The sequence below is a fragment of the Muntiacus reevesi genome, chromosome 3 (assembly GCF_963930625.1).
Source record: "Muntiacus reevesi chromosome 3, mMunRee1.1, whole genome shotgun sequence".
In the NCBI taxonomy this organism is placed as follows: Eukaryota; Metazoa; Chordata; class Mammalia; order Artiodactyla; family Cervidae; genus Muntiacus; species Muntiacus reevesi.
In genome coordinates this window covers 134,333,049-134,360,227 of record NC_089251.1, presented here as the reverse complement: position 1 = coordinate 134,360,227, position 27,179 = coordinate 134,333,049, and the positions used below count along the sequence as shown (strand labels likewise).

Sequence of the window (27,179 nt, the reverse complement as noted above, 5' to 3'; positions counted from 1 at the left end):
ATAATCAATTTTTTCCATGATGAGCTTGACTGATGGAAGCAAGGTACTACTGTACCTTATAGGGGTGACAGCAGGCAGAGGGTTTCCCAGCTTCTTCCTTCTCTAAATCCCACCTTTCTTTAGTTTTAGCATCCTCATGTTCCATTTCTTCATCTGATTCCATATGTTCCCCACATTCTGGTCCTCCTGATTCTCCTTGCTTGTCTCCTGCTGCTTTGCCAACTTCTGGTACTTCAGCCACTAGAGCTGAGACAGCTCTGAGTCAAGCATCAAACTGCAACCAGTTTATATTTTAAATTAATGTAAAAGAGAACAATAATAAATGCATAATTGGCTTTCCTGACAGCTTTAACGCATGGATTTCAGAGTCTTTTCTGGGCAATGCATTGGGAAGTAAGAATAAATGACAGAGTCAACAATTTAATCATTAAGTCTGTAGTTCACCAGGGCAGTGAGCAGTACAGCCTTCAGAGTGAAGTCTTTTTGTCGTATTTCAGATTCATGAGCAGTGAAGTGGTTGGGACCTGGCATGCTATATATCTTGCTGAATAGGACAGTCCTACATAATGAACAAATTTTTGTATCCATCATGCCTTCTGAAAGCCCCTATGCATATTCATGAATTTGAAAGAAAAAGTCTGTTAAAAATCCTAAATTTTTATTTTTAGCCAAGGACCAATTTCACATTGAAAGTAAACCACAGCATTGTTTACAAAATTTTGGTATATGCTGTTCTTTAGGAATTCAACTACTTTGTAAGTCAACGGAATATTTAGCTAATTTTTATTGAAACGTGACAACAGTTGTTTACCTTTGCATGAAACCACCTCATGGCAGTATAGGGCCCCTTGAATTTGAGCTCTAGACAGAAAACCTTAACAGTTTGTGTTAATCACAGTTGTAACCATGATGATTCCATAGCTGTGAGCCTCTGGTTCCATGATTGTGTCTCCTAATGTAGTTGTGTGTGTACGTGCTAAGTCACTTTAGTCGTGTCCAACTCTGTGTGATCCCATGGACTATAGCCTGCCAGGCTCCTCTAACCATGGGATTTTCCAAGCAAGAATACTGAAGTGGTTTACCATGCCCTCCCGCAGGGAATCTTCCTGATCTCGAGATTGAACCTGAGTCTCTTAGGTCTTGTGCATTGGCAGCAGAGTATTTACCATTAGCACCACCTGGGAAGCCCTAATTTAGTTGAGTCTAAGCATTTATACTTTGAAAAACAATATTTTGTTAAAAATTACTTGCTTTTCATTTCTTTGCACATTGCATTTAGACCACTATATTGACTTTTTAAATTACTATCTTTTATTTCTATGGAGTAGATGGAGCTTTAAATATATTTGTTTTTCAAAGTAGTTAGACTAGTACCAACTGATGGGGGGGGCAAAAATACATAATAAATTATTTAGCTCAATATAAGAATTCTTAATTATATAAACATGAAATCAAGATTTGTTGGAAATAATTGACCCATTTATATGCATTGATTGATATTTCTATCATGTATAAGTGATGCTATATACAAATGATAAAACAAAGTCATATAAAAGTTGGCCTTACAATACAGATGTCTAATAGGAATATAAGTCATCCTTATCAACTTTCAGCTGTGCTGACCAGTCATGTAATGAAAATGGATAGCACCTGAAATGAGAAAACAATTACGTGGCAATCTGATGGAGGGTGGCCATACCCAACGGATGAACAAAATACCTCAAGCAAAACTAACAGCAGCATAATGAGCTAAGAAGTGACAGGCACAGCTCGGTCTGATCGTGTTTGCTTGAAGCAAGCAGAGCCTGAGCTCTTCACTGCCTCATTTAAACAGAAGAGTATGCTTAGCGTGAAACTAAGAGACAGTTGACAGAAAATGACACCCTGCAGGTAACAGCTGCTGCTAACACCCAAAGGATAGAATTGCATAGCAAGCATATTTATTTAATTTTGAAATTTGTGAGAAAAATCTTTTTAGACCCATTCTTATGAGCAGAAAGCCCCAAGGTCAGTGGACCAATCACACAGTGCAGAAGGTATTGCCATATTTATATGATGCAGTGGAATGAAGTAATTTTAACAGGACTATTACATTTGCATAAATAGAGTTTGTTGATTATGATTGTTCTAAAGAAAAATACACATTTAAAACTAAATACCCTAAAGCATAATTTTAATGGCACTCCCCGCCTTACAGTCATACACAGTATTCAATCCCAATTTCTTTTCTGGAAATTGAACCCAAATTGAGTCTAGTACCACGTCCAGGCCACAAAAAAGCAAGGGAAATCCTACTTTAAGTGAAAGTAATACTGATACCATATGTATCTCTATCACGTTTTAGAAAGATACGCTTAATAAGAAAACTGTTTTTTCATGTCAAATCCAGATTTTATTTAAGAAAGATCCTGAATCCAAAGATAAAATACAGTTAAAAACAAAAACTATTGTGTGCTTCTTTGTTGAAATGCTGGTAGTTTTAAATTCTTGACATGAGTGATTGGCTGTGTCACATATGAATTTGCCAGGGAATAAAATAGAGGTTATAAAATATAAAGATGTAATAGGACATATTTATCTCCTCATGAAACAAGATGGCATTCTGATATCTTTAGCTGTCCACTTTACTGTATTTTATATATGAGTCCTCACTACAGAGATCTGTCCCTGATTTGAACACATCACATATGAGAGGTAAAACGCATGTGGTAGCGGAGGGTTGCAAATGGCATTCTGTTTAGGATCCTCATCTTCAGGTCAGTAATGTTCCATCACACAAACAAGGTGATGATTATGATGATGATGATCTTTATAATAATCTATAGGGTTCTGCAGAACTTTCCCAGCAACATATTCAGATCCTAACAAATCACTTTGTGGTGGAAAAAGCAGATGGAAATTAAGAAATGTTAGTGCAATATGATGTTATAAAGAAAAGCACATGTATCTTTTCTCAAATTTGGTTTAATACATTTTTTTGCAGATGGTGATTTTCTTTAAACGCATTAATTTGTTCAGTGTCTGTACAGTTTTATGAGGAGGAGGTGTGAGTTGCCATCGTGATAACAGTAAAATTCAGTGAACCCTGACATATAATTTGTTTACTAATAAAGAGGAGGAACACACCCAGTTAGCATATTTTAATGGACTAGTAAATGAATAACCAAGAAAAGAGAGAACTTCAGTTTCGATATGAAATGTAGAAGCCGTTGAACAAATGAAATTATGGCAAAAAAAAAGTCTTCTTTAAAGATTTTTTAAAATCTGCTACATCAAATCATTCCTGTGGTATTTAATTCTTTCTGATGAACACGGTGATCAAAGTTTCATTAGTTTGTTACAGAAAAAGAATGAAATGCTTTTAGAAGTCATGTCTCTTGTAATCCAACTATTAGATAGATATTTCAGAGAGAGATAGTAATTTTCAAGTTGTTTAAAAGACTAAAGTGCAAGTAGAAAATAATTACTATTATTAATATCACTGTTAAAGTATCTCTATTCACTGAATCAGAGACCAATCTGACTGATTTGCTTACATATTCATGGCTGCTTTTAAGTGCCCTTTACTCAAAATTTTGTTCTCTGTATTACAGTTGTACTATATAGGAAATAAAATGGATATACCTTGTTTAAAGGTATCCATAGAGCAAAGTTATTTACATAATCAAGAAGAGATCCAGACACAGACAAGTGACTTAATCGTATAATATAAAGGTTATTACAAGGTCCTGCATGACCCCAAATATTTAATTTGCCACCAGATTCCTATCTTATTTCTTTGTTTTCTTATATGGAGTAATATTCCTGCAATTAGAATTACTTCTTTTGTAAGCTGAATGAATAAATAAATGGCTTTATTATGATTTTATATAATATTTATTACAATATTTAAAAGCTAATGATTAACAAATACACTTGGGTGAAATGGGCCCCAGAGAAATGGGAGGGAGGATACTAATTTAAGGAGGCCATCTCATTTCATTATCACAGATTAATTTATTAAATTAGCTAGTTGCTCACCAAGCCTGCCTGACCCAAAAATTATGAAGTGAAATTATTGAATTTATATGAAATTATATGAAATTATTTCCATTTACATTCCAAAGTGTAAATATGTTTTAGAAAGAGAAAATCTAAGGGATTTGATGTGTGACATAGGTTATTTTCAGGTGGCTTTTCATGGAGGGAGGGGTCCAGAAAAGCCTCAAGGAAGCATAAGGGTGTCAGGGAAAGCACATCCAGAGTTTGAGAGGGCCACAGAGGTACTCAAGTTCACAGCCTAGAAAAGACGCTTCACAATTACTAACATCTCTCTTTGCCATAAATAATATATATGGCACAACAAAAGTTTCCCTGGAAAGTTTAAAATATTTTCTTATATTTTCTTTACCAGTGGTCCTGTCCCAATTCAAATATCTAAAAATCATGATTTTTACATACGTTTTAAAGTAACAGTGAAATAATATATCAAACTGACTCACATTGATACCATCAAGGATGGTAACATAGGATTTTTCAGGTTAATACTTTTTTTTTTTTTTTCAGGTTAATACTTTTAAGAAGATTTCATTCTTAAGAATAAGCTTATGAATTAAGATCAGAAGTTTAAGCTAACTAAATTCTGCTTTTGCATGAGATAATGAAAACTAACATACTGGCAGTTTCTAAAGCTCCTTCACTTCAGTTCAGTTCAGTCACTCAGTCGTGTCTGACTCTTTGTGACCCCATGAATTGCAGCACACCAGGCCTCCCTGTCCATCAACAAATCCCAGAGTTTACTCAAACTTATGTCCATCGAGTTGGTGATGTCATCCAGCCATCTCATCCTCTGTGGTCCCCTTCTCCTCCTGCCCCTGATCCTTCCCAGTATCAGGGTCTTTTCCCAATGAGTCAACTCTTCGCATGAGGTGGCCAAAGTATTAGAGTTTCAGCTTCAGCATCAGTTCCTCCAGTGAACACCCAGGACTCCTCTCCTTTAGTATGGACTTGTTGGAACTCCTTGCCCTCCAAGGACTCTCAAGAGTCTTCTCCAACACCAAAGTTCAAAAGCATCAATTCTTCTGTGCTCAGCTTTCTTCACAGTCCAACTCTCACATCCATACATGACCACTGGGAAAACCATAGCCTTGACTAGATGCACCCTTGCTGGCAAAGTAATGTCTCTGCTTTTTAATATGCTATCTAGGTTGGTCATACCTATTCTTCCAAGGAGTGAGCGTCTTTTAATTTCATGGCTGTAATTACCATCTGCAGTGATTTTGGAGGCCAAAAAAAATAAAGTCTGACACTGTTTCCACTGTCTCCCCATCTATTTGCCATGAAGTGATGGGACCAGATGCCATGATCTTAGTTTTCTGAATGTTAAGCTTTAAGCCTACGTTTTTACTCTCCTCTTTCACTTTCATCAAGAGGCTTTTTAGTTCCTCTTCACTCTCTGCCATAAGAGTAGTGTCATCTGCATATCTGAGGTTATTTATATTTCTCCCGGCAATATTGATTCCAGCTTATGCTTCTTCCAGCCCAGCATTTCTCATGATGTACTCTGCATATAAGTTAAATAAGCAGGGTAACAATAAAAAGCCTTGAGGTACTCCTTTCCAAATTTGAAACCCGTCTGTTGTTCCATGTCCAGTTCTAACTGTTGCTTCCTGACCTGCATATAGGTTTCTCAAGAAGCAGGTCAGGTGGTCTGGTAATCCCATCTCTTCCAGAATTTTCCACAATTTATTGTGATCCACACAGTCAAAGGCTTTGGCATAGTCAATAAAGCAGAAATAGATGTTTTTCTGGAACGCTCTTGCTTTTTTGATGATCCAGCAGATATTGGCAATTTGATCTCTGGTTCCTCTGCCTTTTCTAAAACCAACTTGAACATCTGGAAGTTCTCGGTTCACATATTGCTGAAGCCTGCCTTGGAGAATTTTGAGCATTATTTTGCTAGCGTGTGAGATGAGTGCAAGTGTGCGGTAGTTTGAGCATTCTTTGGCAATGTCTTTCTTTAGGATTGGAATGATAACTGACCTTTTCCAGTCCTGAGGCCACTGCTGAGTTTTCCAAATTTGCTGGCATATTGACTGCAGCACTTTCACAGCATCATCTTTCAGGATTTGAAATAGCTCAAGTAGAATTCCATCACCTCCACTAGCTTTGTTCGTAGTGATGCTTCCTAAGGCCTACTTGACTTCACATTCCAGGATGTGTGGCTCTAGGTGAGTGATCACACCATCATGATTATCTGGGTCATGAAGATTTTTTTTTGTACAGTTCTTCTGTGTATTCTTGCCACCTCCTGTTAATATCTATTGCTCTGTTAGGTCCATACCATTTCTGTCCTTTATTGAATCCATCTTTCATGAAATGTTCCCTTGGTATCTCTAATTTTCTTGAAGAGATCTCTAGTCTTTCCCATTCTGTTGTTTTCCTCTATTTCTTTGCATTGATTGCTGAGGAAGGCTTTCTTATCTCCTTGTTATTCTTTGGAACTCTGCATTCAAATAGGAATATCTTTCCTTTTCTCCTTTGCTTTTTGCTTCGCTTCTTTTCACAGCTATATGTAAGGTCTCCTCAGACAACCATTTTGCCTTTTATTTCTTTTCCATGGGGATGGTCTTGATCCCTGTCTTCAGGGGGAGCTAATTATTGAATCATTTATATTGATCATATAATCTTTTCCTTTGTCATTGATTGAAATAAACATAAAGCTAAGTTTATTTTAAAACAATATTCAATATTTGAAGACTAAGTCCAAAGAAAAGTTTATTGGATTGAGGGTTAAGTGCTGGGAGGTAATGATGTCTCTTCACAGAAAACAAAAATTTGTAGTTTCGTTAATAATAATAAGTAGCTCAGCTGGTGAAGAACCTGCCTGCAATGCATGAGAATTGGATTTGACCCTTGGGTTGGGAAGATCCCTTGGAGAAGGGATAGTCTACTCACTCCAGTATTCTTGCCTATAGAATCCCCATGGACAGAGGAGCCTTGTGGGCTATAGTCCATGGGGTTACGAAAACTGAGCAACTAAGGACAACGCATTGAATACCTACCCTGGACCCACTTTGTTTAGGACAAGACAGGTAAGGGCAGAGTCTTCATGGAGTGTGCAACTCTAGGCAGAACTGACCTGTTGGGTTTGAGAGGGAACAATGACATAAGTAGTCAAGTTAATTTCACCTAGTGATTGGCTCGGAAGGAAATTAACAGGGTGGACAGGGAAGCCTGTCGTTCTACAGTCCATGGGGTTGCAAAGAGTCAGATCCGACTGAGTGACTGAACTGACTGACTGATGATCAGAAGAGACTGAGTTTTGAATGAAAGCTCTGAGCAAGAGGAAACAACTGGACTGAAGTCTCTTTTCTCAAACACCCCAGGGCCTGGATGTTCTCAAACACTCCAGGGTCTGGATGTTCTGAGGACGTTCCCCCTCATTCCAGCCCTGCCTTCTCTCCTTACTGCTGTGCTTGCGGGAATCCCTCCTCTCCTGCAGCCATGCTTCTGTGGCTAAAGCTACTGTCTTTTCCCATTTCTGATATTTGGCTTCTAAGTTCTCTTTTGGAGGATTGACATGGAAAGGAAAAGGGGTGTAAGACTCAAAGTTTCAGTGTGGCTACTTTTGATCATATTATAGTTACATATTTTGGAGAAAGAAGTTTAAATATATGATTTCAGAAGTAGATTGTGGGTTTAAATTATTTAATGTTACATCTGTTGATCAACTTACAGTTGATAAGGAAATTCATCACAGTCATCTTTAAAGCTAATTTGCATCCTTTTTTAAGGAAAAAAAAATCTCTTTTCAAAGAAAGATATGCTTCCTTTTGACCTTTTTTGTTTTATATGAAAAACAAGGCATCTGATAATTTTAATTACAATTTTTAGAAGCCAGAGTTCTTTTAAAAACTGATCTAACTGCAGGGACTGCACTCAGGAGCCATTTTAAACAGCAAAATCACCGAAATTACCACAAAAATGCAAAAAAGGTGACAAGACTGAACAGACTGCAAGAAGAACACTGTATAAAGTATGAGAGCAGAAACAATAAAAAAAGAGCATGGCCTGTCTGGAGCTCAGTTGGAAATGTGCATGTCACACGACAATTTTGTTGCTACTCTGCATTCCCATATGTGCATATGCCTGCAGAGTGTTGATTTCGGGATGGTAAATAGAAATTTGCAAGCAAGCAGTTTGCAAATACAGAATCTTCTGTTTTTTAATATATCCTCTCTTTTATACTTATTTTTAGTTTAATTTTAGCTGAAGCATAATTGCCTTACAATGTTGTGTGACTTCTGCCATATAACAACACGTATCAGTCGTAAGTGTTCATATCCCTCCTTCCTTCTGAACCTCCCTCCCAGCTCTCATCCCATCCCACTCTTCTGGGTTGTCACAGAGCACCAAATTGAGTTCCCCGTGTTATATAGCAACTTCCCACTCTCTTATCTATTTTACACATAGTAATATATATATTTTCATGCTGCTTTATCAATTGGTCACACCTTTTTCTTCCATTGTGTCCATAAGTATGTTCTCTATGTCTGAGTCTCTATTCCTCCCTTGCAAATAGGTTCATTAGTACCATTTTTCTAGACTCCATGTATACACCTTACTTTATGATACTTGTTTTTCTCTTTCCGACTAACTTGACTCTATAACAGGTTCTAGGTTCACCCACCTCACTGGAACTGACTCATATTTGTCCTTTTTATGCCTGAAAAATACTCCTTTGTATATACTTGCCACAACTTCTTCATATATTCACCTGTTGATGGACATCTAGGTTGCTTCTATGTCCTGGCTATTGTAAATAGCACTGCAGCAAACATTGGGGTACAAGTATCTTTTTCAGTTATGATTTTCTCAGGGTATATGCCCAGTAGTGGGAATTCTGGGTCATATTGTAATTTTATTCCTAGTTTTTTAAGGAATCTCCACACTGTCTTTCATAATGGCTATAGCAATTTACATTTCTACCAACAGTGCAAGAGGATTCCTTTTCCCCCCACACCTTCTCCAGTATTTATTGTTTGCAGAATTTTTAATGATGGCCATTCTGACCAATGGGCTTCCCAGGTGGTACTAGTGGTAAAAAAAACAAAAAACAAAAAAACCCTGCCTGCCAGTGCAGGAGACATAAGAGATGTGGATTCAATCTCTGGGTCAGGAAGATTCCCTGGAGAAGGAAATGGATACTCATCCAGTATTCTTGACTAGAAAATCCCATGGACAGAGGAGTCTGGTGGGCTATAGTCTATAGGATCACAAAGAGTAGGACATGACTGAAGTTGACTTTGCACACACACATTCTAAACAGTGTGAGGTGATACCTCATTGCAGTTTTGATTTACATTTCTCTAATTGAGCATCCTATCATGTGTTTAAAGGCCATTGTATGTCTTCTTTGGAGAAATGCCTGCTTAGGTCTTCTGCCCATTTTTTGATTGGGTTGTTTGCTTTCCTGGTATTGAGCTGCATTAACTGCTTCTTTGTCAGCTGTTTAATTTGCATTTATTTTCTCCCATTCTAAAGATTGTCTTCTTTTGTCTGTAGCTTCCTTTACTGTGCTAAAGCTTTTAAGTTTAACTACATCCCTTTTGTTGTTTTTATTTCCATTACTCAAGGAGGTGGGTCAAAGAGAATCTTGCTGTGACTTATGTCAAAGAGTGTTCTGCCTATGTTTTCCTCTATGAGTTTTATAGTTTCTAGCCTTACATAGAGATCTTTAGTCCATTTTGCATTTATTTGTGTATGGTGTCAGGAAGTATTCTAATTTCATTTTTTTACATGTAGCTGTCCAGATTTCCCAGCACCAGTTCTTGAAGAGACTGTCTTTTCTCCGTTGTATATCCTCACCTCCTTTGTTAAAGAAAAGGTGCCCATAGATGCATGGGTGATCTCTGTGCTATCTTGTTCCATTGATCTATTTAATGTACTTTTGTTTTTATTTCAGTACCATACTGTCTTGATGAATGTAGCTTTGTAGTATAGTCTGAAGTCAAAAAGGTTGATTCTTCCAACTCCATTTTTCTTTCTCAATTGTTTTGACTATTTGAGGACTTTTGTGTTTCCATACAAATTATAAAATGTTTTATTCTAGTTCTGTGAAAAATGCCATTGGTAATTTGATAGGGATTGCATTGAATCTGTCAGAGAATGCAATAGCACCCCACTCCAGTACTCTTGCCTAGAAAATCCCATGAACAGAGGAGCCTGGTAGGCTGCTGTCCATGGGGTCATTCAGAGTCGGACACGACTGAGCGACTTCACTTTCACTTTTTACTTTCATGCATTGGAGAAGGAAATGGCAATGCACTCCAGTGTTCTTGCCTAGAGAATCCTAGGGACGGCAGAGCCTGGTGGGCTGCCGTCTATGGGTTGCACAGAGTTGGACACGACTGAAGCGACTTAGCAACAGCAGCAGCAGCAGCATTGAATCTGTACACTACTTTGGGTAGTATAGTATAGTTGGTGGTAAAGAATCTGCCTGCAGTACGGGAGACGTGGAGATGCAGGTTCGATCCCTGGGTCCAGGAAGTCCCCAGGGGAAGGAAACGGTAACCCATTCCAGTGTTCTTGACTGGGAAATCCCATGGACAGAGAGCCTGGCAGACTACAGTCCATGGGGTCACAAAGAGTTGGACAGGACCGAGTGACTCAATAGTATCAAACAAACAAGGACATGATGCGTTTCTCCATCTGTTTGTGTCCCCTTTGGTCTCTTTCATCAGTGTCTTAGTTTTCTGTGTGCAGATCTTTCGTCTCCCTGTGCTGTGCTATGCTTCCTTGCTGAGTCGTGTACGATTCTTTGTAACCCCATGGACTGTCACTCACCAGGCAACTCAGTCCGTGGAGATTCTTGAGGCAAGAATGTGGAGTGGGTTGCCATGCCTCCTCCAAGGTATCTTCCCAACCCAGGGATCGAACCCAGGATTCAGTCAGATTCTTTACCATCTGAGCTGAGCTACCAGGGAGCCCCAGGTAGGTTTATTCCCATGACTCTTGCTCTTTTTATTGTAGTGGTAAATGGAGATGTTTCCTTAATTTGTCTCTATGATTTTTTGAATATGGACTCTCTAACTAATTGAGGCCAACTATAACTCCCAGTATTCCCAGTGTTATGGTGTGCCAATTGCTTAAAATAGTAAATGCTCAATATGCGCCAACTTAAACTACAGTGTTAAGTGTAGAAACTGTTGAAATATAAAGAGTTATTTGCTTTTGTCTTTATTCATTTGTCCCAGGTTTCCATTTCAATATTTGGTCTTTTTATTTTGCTTTTCCCCATTATTCAGTTTGCTGCCATTTATTGCCAAGTATCCACATTTTCCTCATTATTATCAGTGAACTGTGCTCCAGCCTCTTAAATTTCTCTCTGCACTTGCATCCTTTGCAAAAACAATTCAGTTGACTGTTTAACAATCTGAGTAAGGACTTGAGAGTACTCTAAGCAAGTCCTCAACTCTATTGTGGTTATTTTACTTATACACCTTTTTCTTTTATTCGCTAGATCCTGATTATATTTCAGGTATTTGAGGGTGCTGGAAAATCTGCCTTTTACATTGATAGAGTAGAATTTTATTACCATTTGGAGATAGTTCTCGGTTCATATGTTTATTGTCATAAATTATGTTTATCTCAGATAAGCCTCATGATAAATGTTATCATTGTATGTTTGCTCAATTATATAAATGCTATTTAAAATCCAGGTCTTTCACTTACAAAACAGAAATAAAGTCACAGATGTAGAAAACAAATTTATGGTTACCAGAGGGGAAGAGAGAGGGGAGGGATAAATTAGGAGATTGGGATCAACATATACACTGGAGGAGAAAATGCAACCCACTCCAGTATTCTTGCCGTGAGAACCCCATGACAGTATGAAAAGACATATATACACATTGCTAGGTATAAAATCAATAACTGGTAAGAACCTGTTGTAGAACACAGGGAACACTAGTCAATGCTCTATAATGACCTATATGAGAAAAGAAATCTAAAAAGAGTATGTATGTGTGTGTGTGTGTGTGTGTGTGTGTGTATAATTGACTCAGTCAGTTTGCTATACAGCAGATAGTAACACAACACTGGAAATCAGTTACTCTAATAAAAATTTAAATAAAAAAAAAAAGAAAATAAAAGAGAGGTGGGATCAGAAAACAATCTTCCCACAGTCCATGGGGTTGCAAAAGAGTTGGACACAATTTAGTGAATAAACAATTAAAGCCTGGGGCTTCCCAGGTGGCTCACTGGTAAAGTATCTGCCTGTCAATCCCTGGGTTCAGAAGATCTCCTGGAAAGGGAAATGGCAAACCTCTCCAGTATTCTTGCCTTCAGAATCCCGTGGACAAAGGAGCCTGGCAGGTTACTGTCCAAGGGGTCGCAAAAAGTCAGGAGTTTAGGACTAGACAACAGCAACAGTTAAAGTCTTGGACCATAATATTGGGGTGGTTTTAATACATATTGTAAAAGAACTAAGAAAATAAGAGAAACTTTATGATTTAAGTATAAAATGAAAAACAAAAATGTAGGGGTATGGGTTGCCCTTTTAGAGAATTAGAGACAAAATTAGAGAACAGGAGATGACTCTGAGGGAAAAATGATGAAATGTGATGTACAACAAAATGAGTGTGTTAATATTCTTGCTATTAATTTCTGTTCTCTCTAAAGCAAAAGATTTTCCAGAATTAACTACTAATTTTTCAAAATAAATCTGTAGCATAAAATTTAGGTCTTACTAAGGGTTAATAAGATAATGAATTCCAGTATTTTTTCCTGAACAAGGATAGATATTTTTTACCCTTTTCTTCATGTTCACTTAAATACATATTGCTGTTCTTTTGTAAATGTTCTGCAATTGCGTTGACCACATTTTGTTGATATGAAAGTTCATACAAGCTTGAAGTTTCAAAAATACAGCTTCGTATCCAATATTAATAGTGTTGCAACAAATACACCAAAGAAAATAGAATCTTTAAAATTTAATACGTCGCGAAGGACTACTATGTGTGTACTATGTGTTAAAACAATGTCCTCTTACAAGTTACAAGTTGGAAATACATTTTAAATGAAAATGCATCTGCTCTAGAAGAGTGGATAACTTTATTTTTTAACGAGTTCATAGTTGAGACAAATAGCCATCCTTTGGTTACCAGAATCGAGGAGAGCAAGGGAGAAGAAGAGAAGAAAAAAGGGAAATAAAGTAAAAACAGGAGGTAGTTGATAAAGAGCTTTTGCATGTCAACTAACCTCTCTACCAAAATGTTAGGAAAACAGCAGACAGAGCAACAGAGAGAAAATTGCATCAGGCTTCAGTATTTACGTCTTTGATGGAAATGTGCAAATCATTTCCATCACTTGTGGTGCAGTCATGCTCCGTCACTTTAGTCCATTTTCACCTTGCAAAGAATTCTGAATGGGACTTCCTTCTCTGGCAGCTAATTAATCTCTCACAAGCCTGCTCTTGCAGTCTGTCTGCCTGAAATGCCCCATACCTAAACCCAGTGATTTGTGAACAGATTTCTTTCCTGCTTGACCAGTTCTTTCTTCCTTTAAGCTATGTGAAGACCCAGCTTTTTCTTTTATTTGGGAAACTCTGTGCACTAGAATATATCATTGAGGAACCTCTCCCTCTATCCTACCACCATAACTGAATATACTTCCAAATAATTAAATTGGGTTTTAGTGACAGCCAACAAAGCCTGAATATCAACTGTGAATGTGCACAGTGTTTTACTAGTAGTGCACATGTATGTAAGGATATACATTACTAAATTACACATTTTCTGTGTGTATTTGTTAGATATTCCCTGTGATGAAACAGATATAATCATATATGATACTGTTGCCTTTGCCTTAAAAATACTGCCAAATTGTGCAAATAGACATTTTAGTGTTTTGGCAAATTTTGTATTTAATGTAAGAGCATAATTGTTTATAGGTTGGAATGCTTCAATTAAAAAAATAATAAAAATTGCATTCATGTTTATTATATTTAATAAATACAGCCTTTTATAAAGTTACCACTAATGAACTACTTGCAAATAGCAATGCTTAATTTTGTCACAGGTGAAACTGCCATTCCATGATGGCTCATAAGAGGTTAGAAATGCCATCTTTATTATTTTGCTGATGCTGTCCACAGACCATCCTTTTAATATAATTATCAGCATTGCTTTATTTTCTCTCATGTGTCTTTCTCTTAAATCTTTTGTGATTTGTATCTGTTTATTCACATTTCCTTTCCTTTTTTTTTCTTTAGATTTTCTTTTTTTTCCATTTATTTTTATTAGTTGGAGGCTAATTACTTTACAATATTGTGGTGGTTTTTAGACATAAGACTTCCTGATAGCTATGCTGCCTTTAGAGAACAAAGATATATATATATTACTGGTATAGCTATTCCAAATATTATACATACTTTGTCCATCTATGAAGATGCATATACTTGACACATACATGTGTGGAGCCTTAATAAGAGGATAGAATCACTATGTATGCTCAACTATTCACAGAAATATATATTATGTATTTATTGTGTCCCACATATCAGGAGAGTGAAGGCAGAAGGAAAAAGTATTCTCACAAGTGATGTTTACTTTTAATTGTTTGGTTGAGGTGATATATACAGTGGAACGGGCAACTTAACACTGAAGTGTTCAATTATTATAGATGAATTTTGATAAATGCATTTACCTTTAAAGCTATTGAAGCTATAGGCCATTTCTGTGACCACAGATAATTTCCTAGTTCATCTAATGAAAGCCCATTCCCCACAGAAAATGGTGTCTTCTTTCTATAACCATAGAGTGTTCTTGAACTTCATATGAATTCAACTATATAATACATAGGCATATTTATCTGAATTCTTTCATTTGGCATTATTGCCATTAAAGTATATTGTTGCAAAAGTCAGCAATTCATTATTTTTAGTCACACTCTAATGAGTCAATATGGTACCACTTCATCTAAGTATCTTAAAACAATATAATTCTGTGTTTACCCTTATTCTTGTGATTTTGCTTTTAGTTTACTTCTACATACTTAAAGCACTATCCAGTTCAATGATGGTATCTTTAGCCAGTTGTCTTTTAAAAATTAAAGAAAAAGATATTTTTCCATTTACTCAAGCAGTTATCATTTTAGATGATGTCATTCTTTTCTGTATATGGATATTTCCATCTGTTGCCCTTTCTGCTCAGTCTGAATACCTTCTCTTCAGAATTTCTTATAGGAAATATCTGCTGGTGATTTATTTGAAAAGTTATTTCATCTTCATTGTTGAAGGTATTTTAACTGGTTATTGAATTTTCAACCCTTAAAAAAGTTATTCTGTTATATTCTGTTGTTTCTGTTGAGAGGTCAGTTGTCATTGCACCATTTTTTCCTACATGTTATGTTTCTTTCATTGATTGTGACTTTCAGATTTTGTTTTATATTTTTTTTTAGCAATTTTACTATGATATGCTTAGGTGTGTTCTGTCTGTTATTAATTATGCTTGGATTTTCCTGGGCTTGTAGGATCTGTATATTGGTGTTTCTCATCAAATTGGGGAGCACTTGAGCGATTGTTCTTTCAAAATTGTTCTAACCCTTTTCTCTTTATTTCCTTTTCTACCCTCCCCACCACCTCTGGAAACCCAATTATGTCTGTTAGACCATGTGATTATCCCCACTGATGACTGAGGTTCTGTCAATGATTTTTCAATATGTTTTCTTTTTCTTTCTATTTCTGTAAGCTCTATTGATCTTACTCAAGTCCCCCAATCCTTTTTTCCCTGCAGTATTCAATGTGCTTTTTTGCTCATGCAACAAACTTTATTTCATATGTCATCCTTATCAATTGTTTTTTTTTATAGTTTCTATTTGTTCTCTGACATTCTCTCTTTGTAGACACATTTAGCCGTTTCTTTAAATCCTTACCTGTGTTTATGATATATGGTTGAAATCTTGGTCTTTGATTAAAAAAGTTGAGTCTGTTTCTAATACTGAGCTTTTTTCTTGTTTATAGGCCACCTTTTCCACCTCTTCACATGTGTACTATTTTTTTAATCAAATGCTGGATATTGTTAGTAACAAATTTTAGGGAGTCTATATTAAGTGGTCTTTCTATAAAAGATAGTTCTGTTCCAGCAATCTATTTAATTATAGACATATCATTTTTGCCTTTCAGACTTACTTTTATTCTTGGTCAAAACAAGTCTACTTTGGTTTTTAACTTCCATTAGTGAAACTGACCCTTACTCCTATGGTGGGTTCTCTTTTCTGGTTCCAGCTGAAAGTCTGAGGTACCCATTGAGTCTGTCCACTCTAGATGAGATTAAAAGTCCAATATCTTCCAATAATGCCCGGTCTCTTGTATCACTGTACAGCATTCAGCCACACAGCATGAAATGTCTTCTAGGGCCTGTGGACCCTTACACTGTAGAAAGGTCATCTAGACCTTGGCCAACAATTCATGGCAAATTCCCAGACAAACTGCTGCCATTTCCCACAGAGCTCCCTTTTTTCATGTACCCTTCACTGCAAGACCAGGCAGACCAGCAGCCCAGATTATTCTCATTTCCTCTCGGTTCCTCTGAGACTTCACATCTCTCAGCCATCGGTGGCTCAGACAATAAATCATCTTCCCACAGTGAGAGAGACCCAAGTTCGATCCCTGGGTGGGAAAAATCCCCTGGAGAAGAGAATGGCTACCCACTCCGGTATTCTTGTGTGGAGAATTCCATGGACAGACGAGCCTAGTGGGTTTGCAAAGAGTCAAACACTGAGCAACTAAAACTTTGACTTGGATTCTACTATTATTTTGATAGCAGTAAGTGCTTGCAAGCAGAAAGTCAGTGAGGTCAGTCAGTACAGTTCAGTATAGTGGCTCAGTTGTGTCCAATTCTTCTGCAACTCCATGAACTGCAGCGTGCCAGGCTTCCCTGTCCATCACCAACTCCCAGAGCTTACTCAAACTCATGTATATCCAGTCGGTGATGCCATCTAAGCATCTCATCCTCTGCCATCCCCTTCTCCTCCTGTCTTCAATCTTTCCCAGCATCTGGGTCTTTTCAAATGAATCACTTCTTTGCATCAGGTGACCAAAGTATTGGAGTTTCAGCTTCAACAGCAGTCGTTCCAATGAAATTCAGGACTGATTTCCTTTAGGATAGACTGGTTGGATCTCTTACTGTCCAAGGGACTCTCAAGAGTCTCAAGAGTCTTCTCCAATACCACAGTTCAAAATCATCAATTCTTCGGTTCTCAGCTTTCTTTATAGTCTGACTCTCACATCGATACATGACTATTGAAAAAAACATAACATTGTCTAGTCGGATCTTTTTTGGCAAAGTAATGTCTCTACTTTTTAATATGGTGTCTAGGTTGGTCATAGCTTTTCTTCCAAGGAGCAATCATCTTTTAATTTCATGGCTGCAATCACCATCTGCAGTGATTTTGGAGCCCCAGAAAATAAAATATGACACTGTTTCCATTGTTTCCCCAACTATTTGCCATGAAGTGATGGGACCAGATGCCATGATCTTAGTTTTCTGAATGTTGAGCTTTAAGCCAACTTTTTCACTCTCCTCTTTCACTTTCATCAAGAGGCTCTTTAGTTCTTCTTCACTTTCTGCCATAAGGGTGTTGTCATCTGCATATCTGAGGTTATTGATATTTCTCCCAGCAACCTTGCTTCCAGCTTGTGCTTCCTACAGGCCAACATTTTTCATGATGTGCTATACACATAATTTAAATAAGCAGGGTGACAATAAACAGCCTTGATGTGCTCCTTTCCAAATTTGGAACCAGTCTGTTGTTCCAAGTCCAGTTCTAACTGTTGCTTCTTGACCAGCATATAGATTTCTCAGGATGCAGGTCAGGTGGTCTGGAATTCCAATCTATTGATGAATTTTCTACAGTTTGTTGTGATTCACACAGTCAAAGGCTTTGGCATATTCAATAAAGCAGAAGTAGCTATTTTTCTGGAACTCTCTTGCCTTTTCGATGACCCAGCAGATGTTGGAAATATGATCTCTGGTTCGTCTGCCTTTTCTAAATGAAGCTTGAACATCTGGAAGCTCATGGTTCATGAACTATTGAAGCTTGGCTTGGAGAATTTTGAGCATTACTTTGCTAGTGTGTGAGATGAATGTAATTGTGCAGTTTGAGCATTTTTGGCCTTGTCTTTCTTTGCGACTGGAATGAAAACTGACCTTTTCCAGACCTGTGGCCACTGCTGAGTTTTCCAAATTTGCTGACATATTGAGTGTAGCACTTTCACAGCATCATCTCTTAGGATTTGAAATAGCTCAACTGGAATTCTGTCACCTCCGCTAGCTTTGTTCGTAGTGATGCTTCCTCAAGGCCCACTTGATTTCGCATTCCTGGATGTCTGGCTCTAAGTGAGTGATCACACCATCGTGATTATCTTGGTCATGAAGACCTTTTTGGTATAGTTCTTCTGTGTATTCCTGACATCTATTCTTCTTATCTTCTGCTTCTGTTAGGTCCATACCATTTCTTTCCTTTATTGTACCCATCTTTGCATGAAAGATTCTCTTGTTATCTCTAATTTTCTTGAATATCTCCCTAGTCTTTCCCATTCTATTGTTTTCCTCTATTTCTTTGCATTTATCACTGAGGAAGACTTTCTCATCTCTCCTTGCTATTCTTTGGAACTCTGCACTCAAATTGGTATATCTTTCCTTTTCTCCTTTCCCTTTTACTTTTCTTTTCACAGCTGTTTGTAAGGCCTCCTCAGACAACCATTTTCCATTTTTGTATTACTTTTTCTTGGTGATGGTCTTGATCTCTGCCTCCCGTACAGTGTCATGAATCTACATCCATAGTTCTTCAGGCACTGTATCAGATCTAATCCCTTGAATCTATTTGTCACTTCCACTGTATAGTCTTAAGGGGTTTGACTTAGGTCATATCTGAATGATCTAGTGGTTTTCCCTACTTTCTTTAATGTAAGTCTGAATTTGGCAATAAGGAATTTATGATCTGAGCCACAGTCCGCTTACCCTCTTGTTTTTGCTGACCGTATAGAGCTTCTTTGTCTTTTGTTGCAAATAATTTAAATAATCAGATTTTGGTATTGACCATCTTGTGATGTCCATTTGTAGGGTCTTCTTTTTTGTTGTTGGAAGAGGATGTTTGCTATGTTCAGTGCATTCTGTTGGCAAAACTCTATTAGCATTTGCCCTCCTTCATTCCATACTCCAAGGCTAAATTTGCCTGTTACTCCAGGTATTTCTTGACTTCCTACTTTTGCAATCCAGTCCCTTATAATATAAAGGACATCTTTTTGGGTGTTAGTTCTAGAAGGTCTAGAAGGTCTTGTAGGTCTTCACACAACTGTTCAGCTTCTTCAGCGTTATTGGTTGGGACATAGACTTGGATAACTGTGATATTGAATGGTTTGCCTTGAAAACGAACAGAGATGATTCTGTCATTTTTGAGATTGCATCCAAGTACTGAATTTTGAATTCTTTTTGAATTCTTTTGTTGACTATGATGGCTATTCCATTTCTTCTAAGGGATTCCTGCCCACAGTAGTAGATATAATGGTCACCTGAGTTAAATTCACCCATTCCAGTCTCTTTTAGTTCACTGATTCCTAAAATGTCGATGTTCACTCTCGCCATCTCCTGGTTGACCACTTCCAATTTGCCTTGATTTATGGATGTAACATTCCAGGTTCCTATGCAATATTGTTCTTTACAGCATCAGACTTTACTTCCATCACTAGTCACATCCACAGCTGGGTGTTGTTTTTGCTTTGGTTCCTTCTGTACACTCTCTGGAGCTAGTTCTCCACTGATCTCCAGTAGCATATTGGGAACCTACCGACCTGGGGAGTTCATCTTTCAGTGTCCTATTTTTTTGCCTTTTCATGCCATTCATGAGGTTCTCAAGGTGAGATTACTGTAGTGGTTTGCCGTTCCCTTCTCCAGTCTAGACCATGTTTTATCAGATCTCTCCACCATGGCCCATCCATCTTGGGTGGCCCTATATGGCATGGCTCATAGTGTCATTGAGTTAGACAAGACTGTTATCCATGTGATCAGATTGGTCAGTTTTCTGTGGTTGTGGTTTTCATCCTGTGTGCCCTCTAATGGAGAAGGATAAAAGGCTTATAGAAGCTTCCTGATGGGAGAGACTGACTGAGGGGGAAACTGGGTCTTGTTCTGATGGCCAGTGCCATGCTCAGTAAATCTTTAATCCAGTTTTCTGTTGATGGATGGGGCTGTGTTCCCTCCCTATTATTTGACCTGAGGCCAAACTATGTTGGAGGTAATGAAAATAATGCTGACCTCCTTCAACAGGTCCCATGCAAGCACAGCTGAACTCAGCGCCCCCAACCCTGCAGCAGGCCACCTCTGACCACGCCTCTGCCAGAGACTCCTGGACATTCACGGGCAAGTCTGGGTCAGGTTTTTGAACCAGACTCCTTTCTCCTGGGTCCTGGCACATAGAACATTTTGTTTGTGCCCTCCAAGAGTCTGTTACCCCAGCCCTGTGTAAGTTCTGGCAGCTCTATGGTGGGGCTCATGCGACCTCCTCCCAGAGGGCTTATGCCACACCCAGGTCTGCTGCACCCAGAGCCCCTGTCCCTGCAGCAGGCCATGCTGACCCGTCCTCTGCAGGAGACACTCGACATAGTTCTGCCTCAGTCTCTGTGGGGTCCCTGGGTCCTGGTGCACACAAGGTTTGTTTGAGACCTCAGAGTCTCTGGCGAGTATGGGGTTTGATTCTCAATGAGGCAATTTTGCCCCTCCTACCGTCTTGCTGGGACTTCTCCTTTGCCCTTGGACAGGGGTTATCTCCTCAAAGTCACTCTAGCGTCGCTCCACCGCTCCTCCCGCACCTATTGCCTTTCTGGAGCTTCTCAGAGAAGAGGAGAAGAGAAGAAGAGAGGTCATGGTGCTCCCTAACTATTTTCCTATGCTCAGGGGTACCCGCCTTTGCTGTGTTTAGTTCAGTGCCAGAAAATTGTAACCACATATAATGTGTGTCATTTTATAGTTGTTTATTGTGGAGAGTAAAGTACAGTACTGGTTACTTTATCATGATGGCCCAAATCCCAACAAGACATTTTTACTGTTAGATAAAGAAGATAAAGGAAACTGCCAGAGGTAAGGCAGGCTGAGGGTGGTGGGGGAGGCAGGAGTCTTTAGAGTTAACATACAGCCTGTGACTTGAGTTGTTTGGCAACAAGCTATATCTATACTTAAAAATTACAAAAGTGAAGGAAAGATGAACTTAAGGGATCAACCCAGTAGTATGTAGTGAGAAATCTTTTTGGAAGAGAGCAAATCTGATTAGAAATGAAAGATAAATCTCATTTCCCTCTTTCTGCTGTTAATCTTTAGCAAGTAGCTGTCCCATATAATATTAAGTCATAATAAAAAGAAACAAACCCAGAACTAATGATGAATTGAAAAAATTGAAGAATAAATGAATATAAACCAAATTCTACTGAAGAACATACAGTGAAGAAGGAATTACCTAAGTAAAATTACCAATAATTAAGACAAAAAGTCCTCTATATTTTCAGTGAATTACAGGAATGCTATATTTCAAGTGATTTTATATAATAAAAGAGAACATCAAAAGAGTTAAAGCATTTTATTATTTTATAAGACAATAGTTGCAGATGAAAAGCAGATAGAAATATTGGGGGAAAAGTGAAATCAGAAACATAAAGATTTTATAGATTGCTCCCTCTTCACATACACACAAATAACCATAATTAAATTTTTTTAAAGTTGTTAAGAAGTAATTATATATATGTGTATATATACGTGTGTGTGTGTATATATATATATGTACATATATATGTGTATATAGATTTCTCTCTACAATCTTTTTATCCATATATGTATATGTAATTTCTATCTATAAGAATTATTTTAATAAATGGAATAAATGGAAGAGAAAAATATGAATATGTAGTAAAGGAATAATTCTATACTAGAAGAACAAAAGTCTAAGATGGAAATTGCTACCAAGCCATGGCATGCTTTGTTTGCCATTCCATTGTTTGCAAAAGAATTTTAGGGCTGTGGGCAGAAAAAGCAGATCATCCACAGGGGAAGCTAAGCATGAAAGGTAAGAGAAATTAGGCTGGTCTCAGACTTTTCCTCTGATAGGAGACAATGAAACATTTATCCACAAATGTTTGAGGATTGATGACTCAAGATACTGTGACCATTCAAAATTGCTCTTAAAGTACTGAATAATCAAGAAAATATATAAAAGTTCAGAATATGTATTTATGTAGATATTAATATAACACTGGGAGAACACTGGCACAAAAGCTGACTTGTGATTGCTGATCATATATGTGTTTTGATTTTTGACATTGTAAGATTGACAATTTCAAAAACTTGGTTGGTGAGTAAAAGTGGGAGGAATTATAAACATGTCATAATTACAAGCATTTCCTTTTTAACTTATGCTTTCTATAAATGAAATGCAACTTAATTTTTAATATTTTCTTAATATGAGAGTGCCTTTTAGAGAATATTTCAGAATAAAAAAACATTGACAGCTTTCAGTGATGCCTTTAATCCTAGTTGTTTTCTCATGATAAACTCATACAATTTAATTTAATAATTTGTTACATTATATAATATACACATAATTTTCATTTTGCTGTAAAAATCTGTCTCTCTCTCTTATAGAGCTATACCTGGAGCAATTAATAGTTAAGGATGATTATTTCATTATAGTGGATTTTGGAATGTAAGCCTTTCAAAAAATGCTTTGTATTGATATTTTTAGAATTATTAGAAAACAGCAGGTAAAATTTCTACACAAAACAAGAATTCTATAAAAATAAAGTAATTTATCCTATAAGTTTAGCACTCATCTCAAAAACATGTCATAAAATCTGAGCATACTTATAAATATCAAATATATTTTTGAAAGGTCACATACTAAATATTTTAGGCTTATGAACCATATGGTCTCTCAGAACTATGCAACTTAGCTGTTGTCGGCAATAGACATATGTAAACAAATTGACATGTTCCAGTAAATCATTCTTTACGAAAATAGGCAACTAGCCATTGGGTCATAGTGTGTTGACCCCTGGTATAGACTGACATTTCATCAACTTTAAAGATTAAATTATTATCAGCCTCTCTCAGAAGTATTGAGATAAGGAAACTGATACAAATTGGCCATGATTAATGAATTTATTGATTTTATTTCCTTGTTCCTGATATTAATTACTACAGTACTTCACTTTGATATGAAAAGTATCAATCAAGGGAATTGCCATTGAGTAATTTACATATGTATCCACATAAATCTTAAAATTTTCTGGCTTCTCAAAAATGCTGACATTTCAGGTGAAATAAATTTCATTCCAAACAGTTATTAGATGTTATGCTCAGTTTGACTTCTTCCTTTCCCTTTTATGTTTACTGCCTTAGTCAAAAATCTCAGATTGTTGGAGCTATATTGGACCTCTCAATGCTTCAAATTAAGTAATCTCATTCTCACAAGAAGGAACCGTACTGTTACTGAGATTAATAACTTCTTTATGGTAACCCTACTGGTTCTTGTCATAGTTAGTACTGGAATCCAGTCTCCCAGTTCCCATTGCAGACTTTTTCCCACTCCACTGTACTGTCATGTGTGGAATGACTCAAGCCAGTCAGCAGGCAGTTGATCAGAGCTTAACCGGCTGGTTATCATACTAGAAATGCCTGGAGAATCCCATGGACAGAGGAGCCTGGCTGGCTACCGTCCATAGGGTTGCAGAGAGTTGTGCATAACTAAGCAACGAAGCACAGCACATAGGTACATTTCTAATATGATAACCAAATGCCTGGAGAATCCCGTGGACAGGGAAGCCTGGTTTGCTGCAGTTCATGGCGTCGCAACGAGTCGGGCACAACTGAGCGACTGAACTGAACTGAACCAGCAGGTTAAGCTGCACAATAGGTGATTCTAACATACAACCCGCACTGAGGGGAAAAAAAAAGAAAGAAAGAAACTGAGCAAGTTAAAGAAAAGTTTATCTGGTCTTCACATATTGTAGCGTGCATGCAGTTCTTTTCTCAGAATATTACTTCATGTGATGGGAGCAATTTTTAAGTAGTAATTTCATGATAAGGAATAAATGAGATAGTGTAAAGACAGCTTTCCCAAGTGATTTTATAAATTGGATGTAATTAGTCTATTTTATGCTACTAATTCTGTAAAGCACTTGCAATATAAGGTGGTTGTAGAATGCTCCTTTTAAAATGTCATTGTACACTTTTGCCATTTACAAAACTAAGCCTTAAACATTTAAATTGTCTTTGTTAGCATTGTACAGAAAGAAAAAGGAACATTTAGGTGCTCACTTTGAAAACTTTACCTCTTAATTTTTCTCTGTGCAGTGAAAGATGCAGATATACCTTGTATGGACACACAGATTCTGTGAACAGCATCGAGTTTTTTCCTTACTCCAACACTCTTCTCACGGGTTCTGCTGATAAGTCCCTGTCCATCTGGGATGCAAGAACGGTAAGCAAATCATTAATTTTTTTTTTCCAATTTTGATAGGTCTAGTCACTCTTAGTCACTTTTCAGGTGCAAGTTACAACTTATGAAGAAATTATATAGGGGCAAGTAGGATAAAAGAATGATAATTAGTTTCTGTTTACAATGTCTTATCTATATGCTTTTATCTACCCTGCCTCCTAAAAGTAGGAATATAAAATAATGTAATAGCTTTATTAAACATTAATGCAGCAATTATTTATTGAGATAGAAACTCTGCTGGTATAATACATATGACAGGGAAATGTGTAGCACCTCTCCTTAAGAACCTCGTATCTTAGAAAGGAAGGAGAACCAAGAGATTATTTTAATGTGGTGAGGTATATATTAAAATGGAAGCAAATACAAGATACAGGGGAAAAGCAGGGAGAACTCTTATCTGCCTAAAAGGATGTGGATGACTCCCTAGAGGAGGCTGTCCTTGTGCTGAGCGTTAGAGGGTAAGTAGGATATACCAAGTAATCTCAAGAAGATGGATTCCAGGAAAGAATAGTGCATACCTTACAAAGCTCTAGAGGTATGAGGCTATAAAAGCATATTTGGAGAGTAAAAATATGTATTGATAGAGTTTAAGAAAGAGGAAATAAAACACAAGCAAGTGTATACAGATAGACAAGCTCAAGATCACCAAGTATCTGACTGAAGTTTTATTATTTTCAGAGTGAATCTATTAAAGCATGCTAAGCAAACCATGGCTTCCCTGATAGCTCAGTTGGTAAAGAATCCACCTGCAATGCAGGAAACCCCTGTTCAATTCCTGGGTTGGGAATATCTGCTAGATAAGGGATAGGCTACCCACTCCAGTATTCTTGGGCTTCCCTGCTGGTTCAGCTGGTAAAAGAATCCACCTGCAATGCAGAAGACCTGGGTTTGACCCCTGAGTTGGGAAGATTCCTTGGAGACGGGAAAGGCTACCCACTCCAGAATTCTGGCCTAAAGAATTCCATGGACTGTATAGTCCATGGGGATTGCAAAGAGTCGGACATAAGTGAGCGACTTTCACACACACACACAAGCAAACCAGGTAACAATTGGATTAGCCTTTTAGAAAAAATAGATTTGATGGTAGAGTTAAGGGTGTCATTCTCATTGAGGAGGCTTATACACTAGGCTGTGAGCAACTGAGAATTTGAACTGGAGATTGTGAGCATTGAAATAATGAATTCAGGATAAAGGGTTTAACTCTCACAATTTGAAAAGTGATTGGAGGTGGAGGTAATGTGAGAAAAGAAAAGGAGTCTAAAGGTGACCAGTTGTCCCACTTTATCTAAGATTGCAAGTTATCCTGGGTTAGGGGATTTTTCAGTGTTAAAACAGATAATCCTAGATTAGTATGGCCTCAGAAGTAAACTAAATGTGAACAAATGGAGATGGAATTTGGGGACTACATTTTCACAGAGTTTGGCTGTGAAGATGAGGAGGAGAAAAGGCTATATATACTTCCAGAATCTAAGAGAGGTCTCCCTTGTTTCAGATGGAGACAACTTGTGGAAAGGATTAAAGATTTGGGAAAAAGAAAAGTCAAAGTGTTAGTCACTCAGTCATGTCCAGCTCTTTGCAATCCCATGAACCGTAGCCCACCAGGCTCCTCTGTCCATGGGATTTCCCAGGCGAGAATACTGGAGTGGGTTGTCATTTCTTTCTTCAGGAGATCTTCCCAACCCAGGGGTTGAACCTGGGTTTCCTGCTTTACAGGCAGACTCTTTACCACCAGAGAAGCTAAAACACAGTGAATTGAGCACACACTTCAGTACTTTGGAGAATGCCAAGATATGCAGAGTCTCCATATTTGTTCTTAGCAACATTTGATCAGGATAATGAAGGAAACTAGGACTCTAGGAGACTATATCAAAAGCAAAAAAAATCCATATTTTCTGACTCATGAGTCAGGAAAGATAACTTGTAAATGTTTCCCTTTTATCCTTCTGTATACAATGCATGATTGATGTCCGTAAAGGAATATGATGATGAACATACAGATGGTATGAACAAGGACCCGAATTCATTATGGGAGGCACTGTTTAGTTCTCTGAGGCAAATTGATTTAGGATAGAGAACATGGAATCCTTAGGTTCACATATTATAGAAAATAGCTAATGGTAGACAAATACCTTGGATACAACTTAACGTGTTTCAGCATGTCAGGGGACAGCAGTCAAAGGTATTGTGGGAAAAGTGCATCAGTTATGAATTAAGAATAAAACCAGAATGATTTGTTGTTGGGTAAAAAGGTGCCACAGCCACCTCCTTGATTTAAAATAGCTTAGACCCTGTGAAAGAGAGTTCACTCCTGCTAATGGAGCATCAATGAAACAGCAACATTTTTGACTCATTTAGTCTCAATACTTAGATATGAAGTGTGTATAAAAGCAGTTGGTAAAGGAAGACCCACAGAGGAAATATTAATTTAGCAGTGACCTAAATTTTATGCTCATTTTCTTTTGGTATAGGATTTTTTTTTTAAGTTTCTCAGAGTGCTATAACTGAATGTTCTCAGAAAGCATGTCTCTTATTTATTTGTTTTCCTGTGAATAAACTGGAGCGCTAATGCTTGGATGGAGAAGGAAATGGCAACCCACTCCAGTATTCTTGCCTGGAGAATCCCCATGGACAGAGGAACCAGCCTGAAGGGTTAC

General features: G+C 37.5%; 1 protein-coding gene across 1 annotated transcript in view; it reads left to right on the top strand.

Annotated features, from left to right (window-relative positions):
- SPAG16 (sperm associated antigen 16) overlaps positions 1 to 27,179 on the top strand; it is a 973,751-nt gene that overhangs the window by 555,044 nt on the left and 391,528 nt on the right. The window contains exon 13 of the mRNA XM_065930647.1: positions 24,381 to 24,507. Coding sequence (XP_065786719.1) covers positions 24,381 to 24,507 — 127 coding nt within the window. The remainder of the gene's footprint in view (positions 1 to 24,380; positions 24,508 to 27,179) is intronic.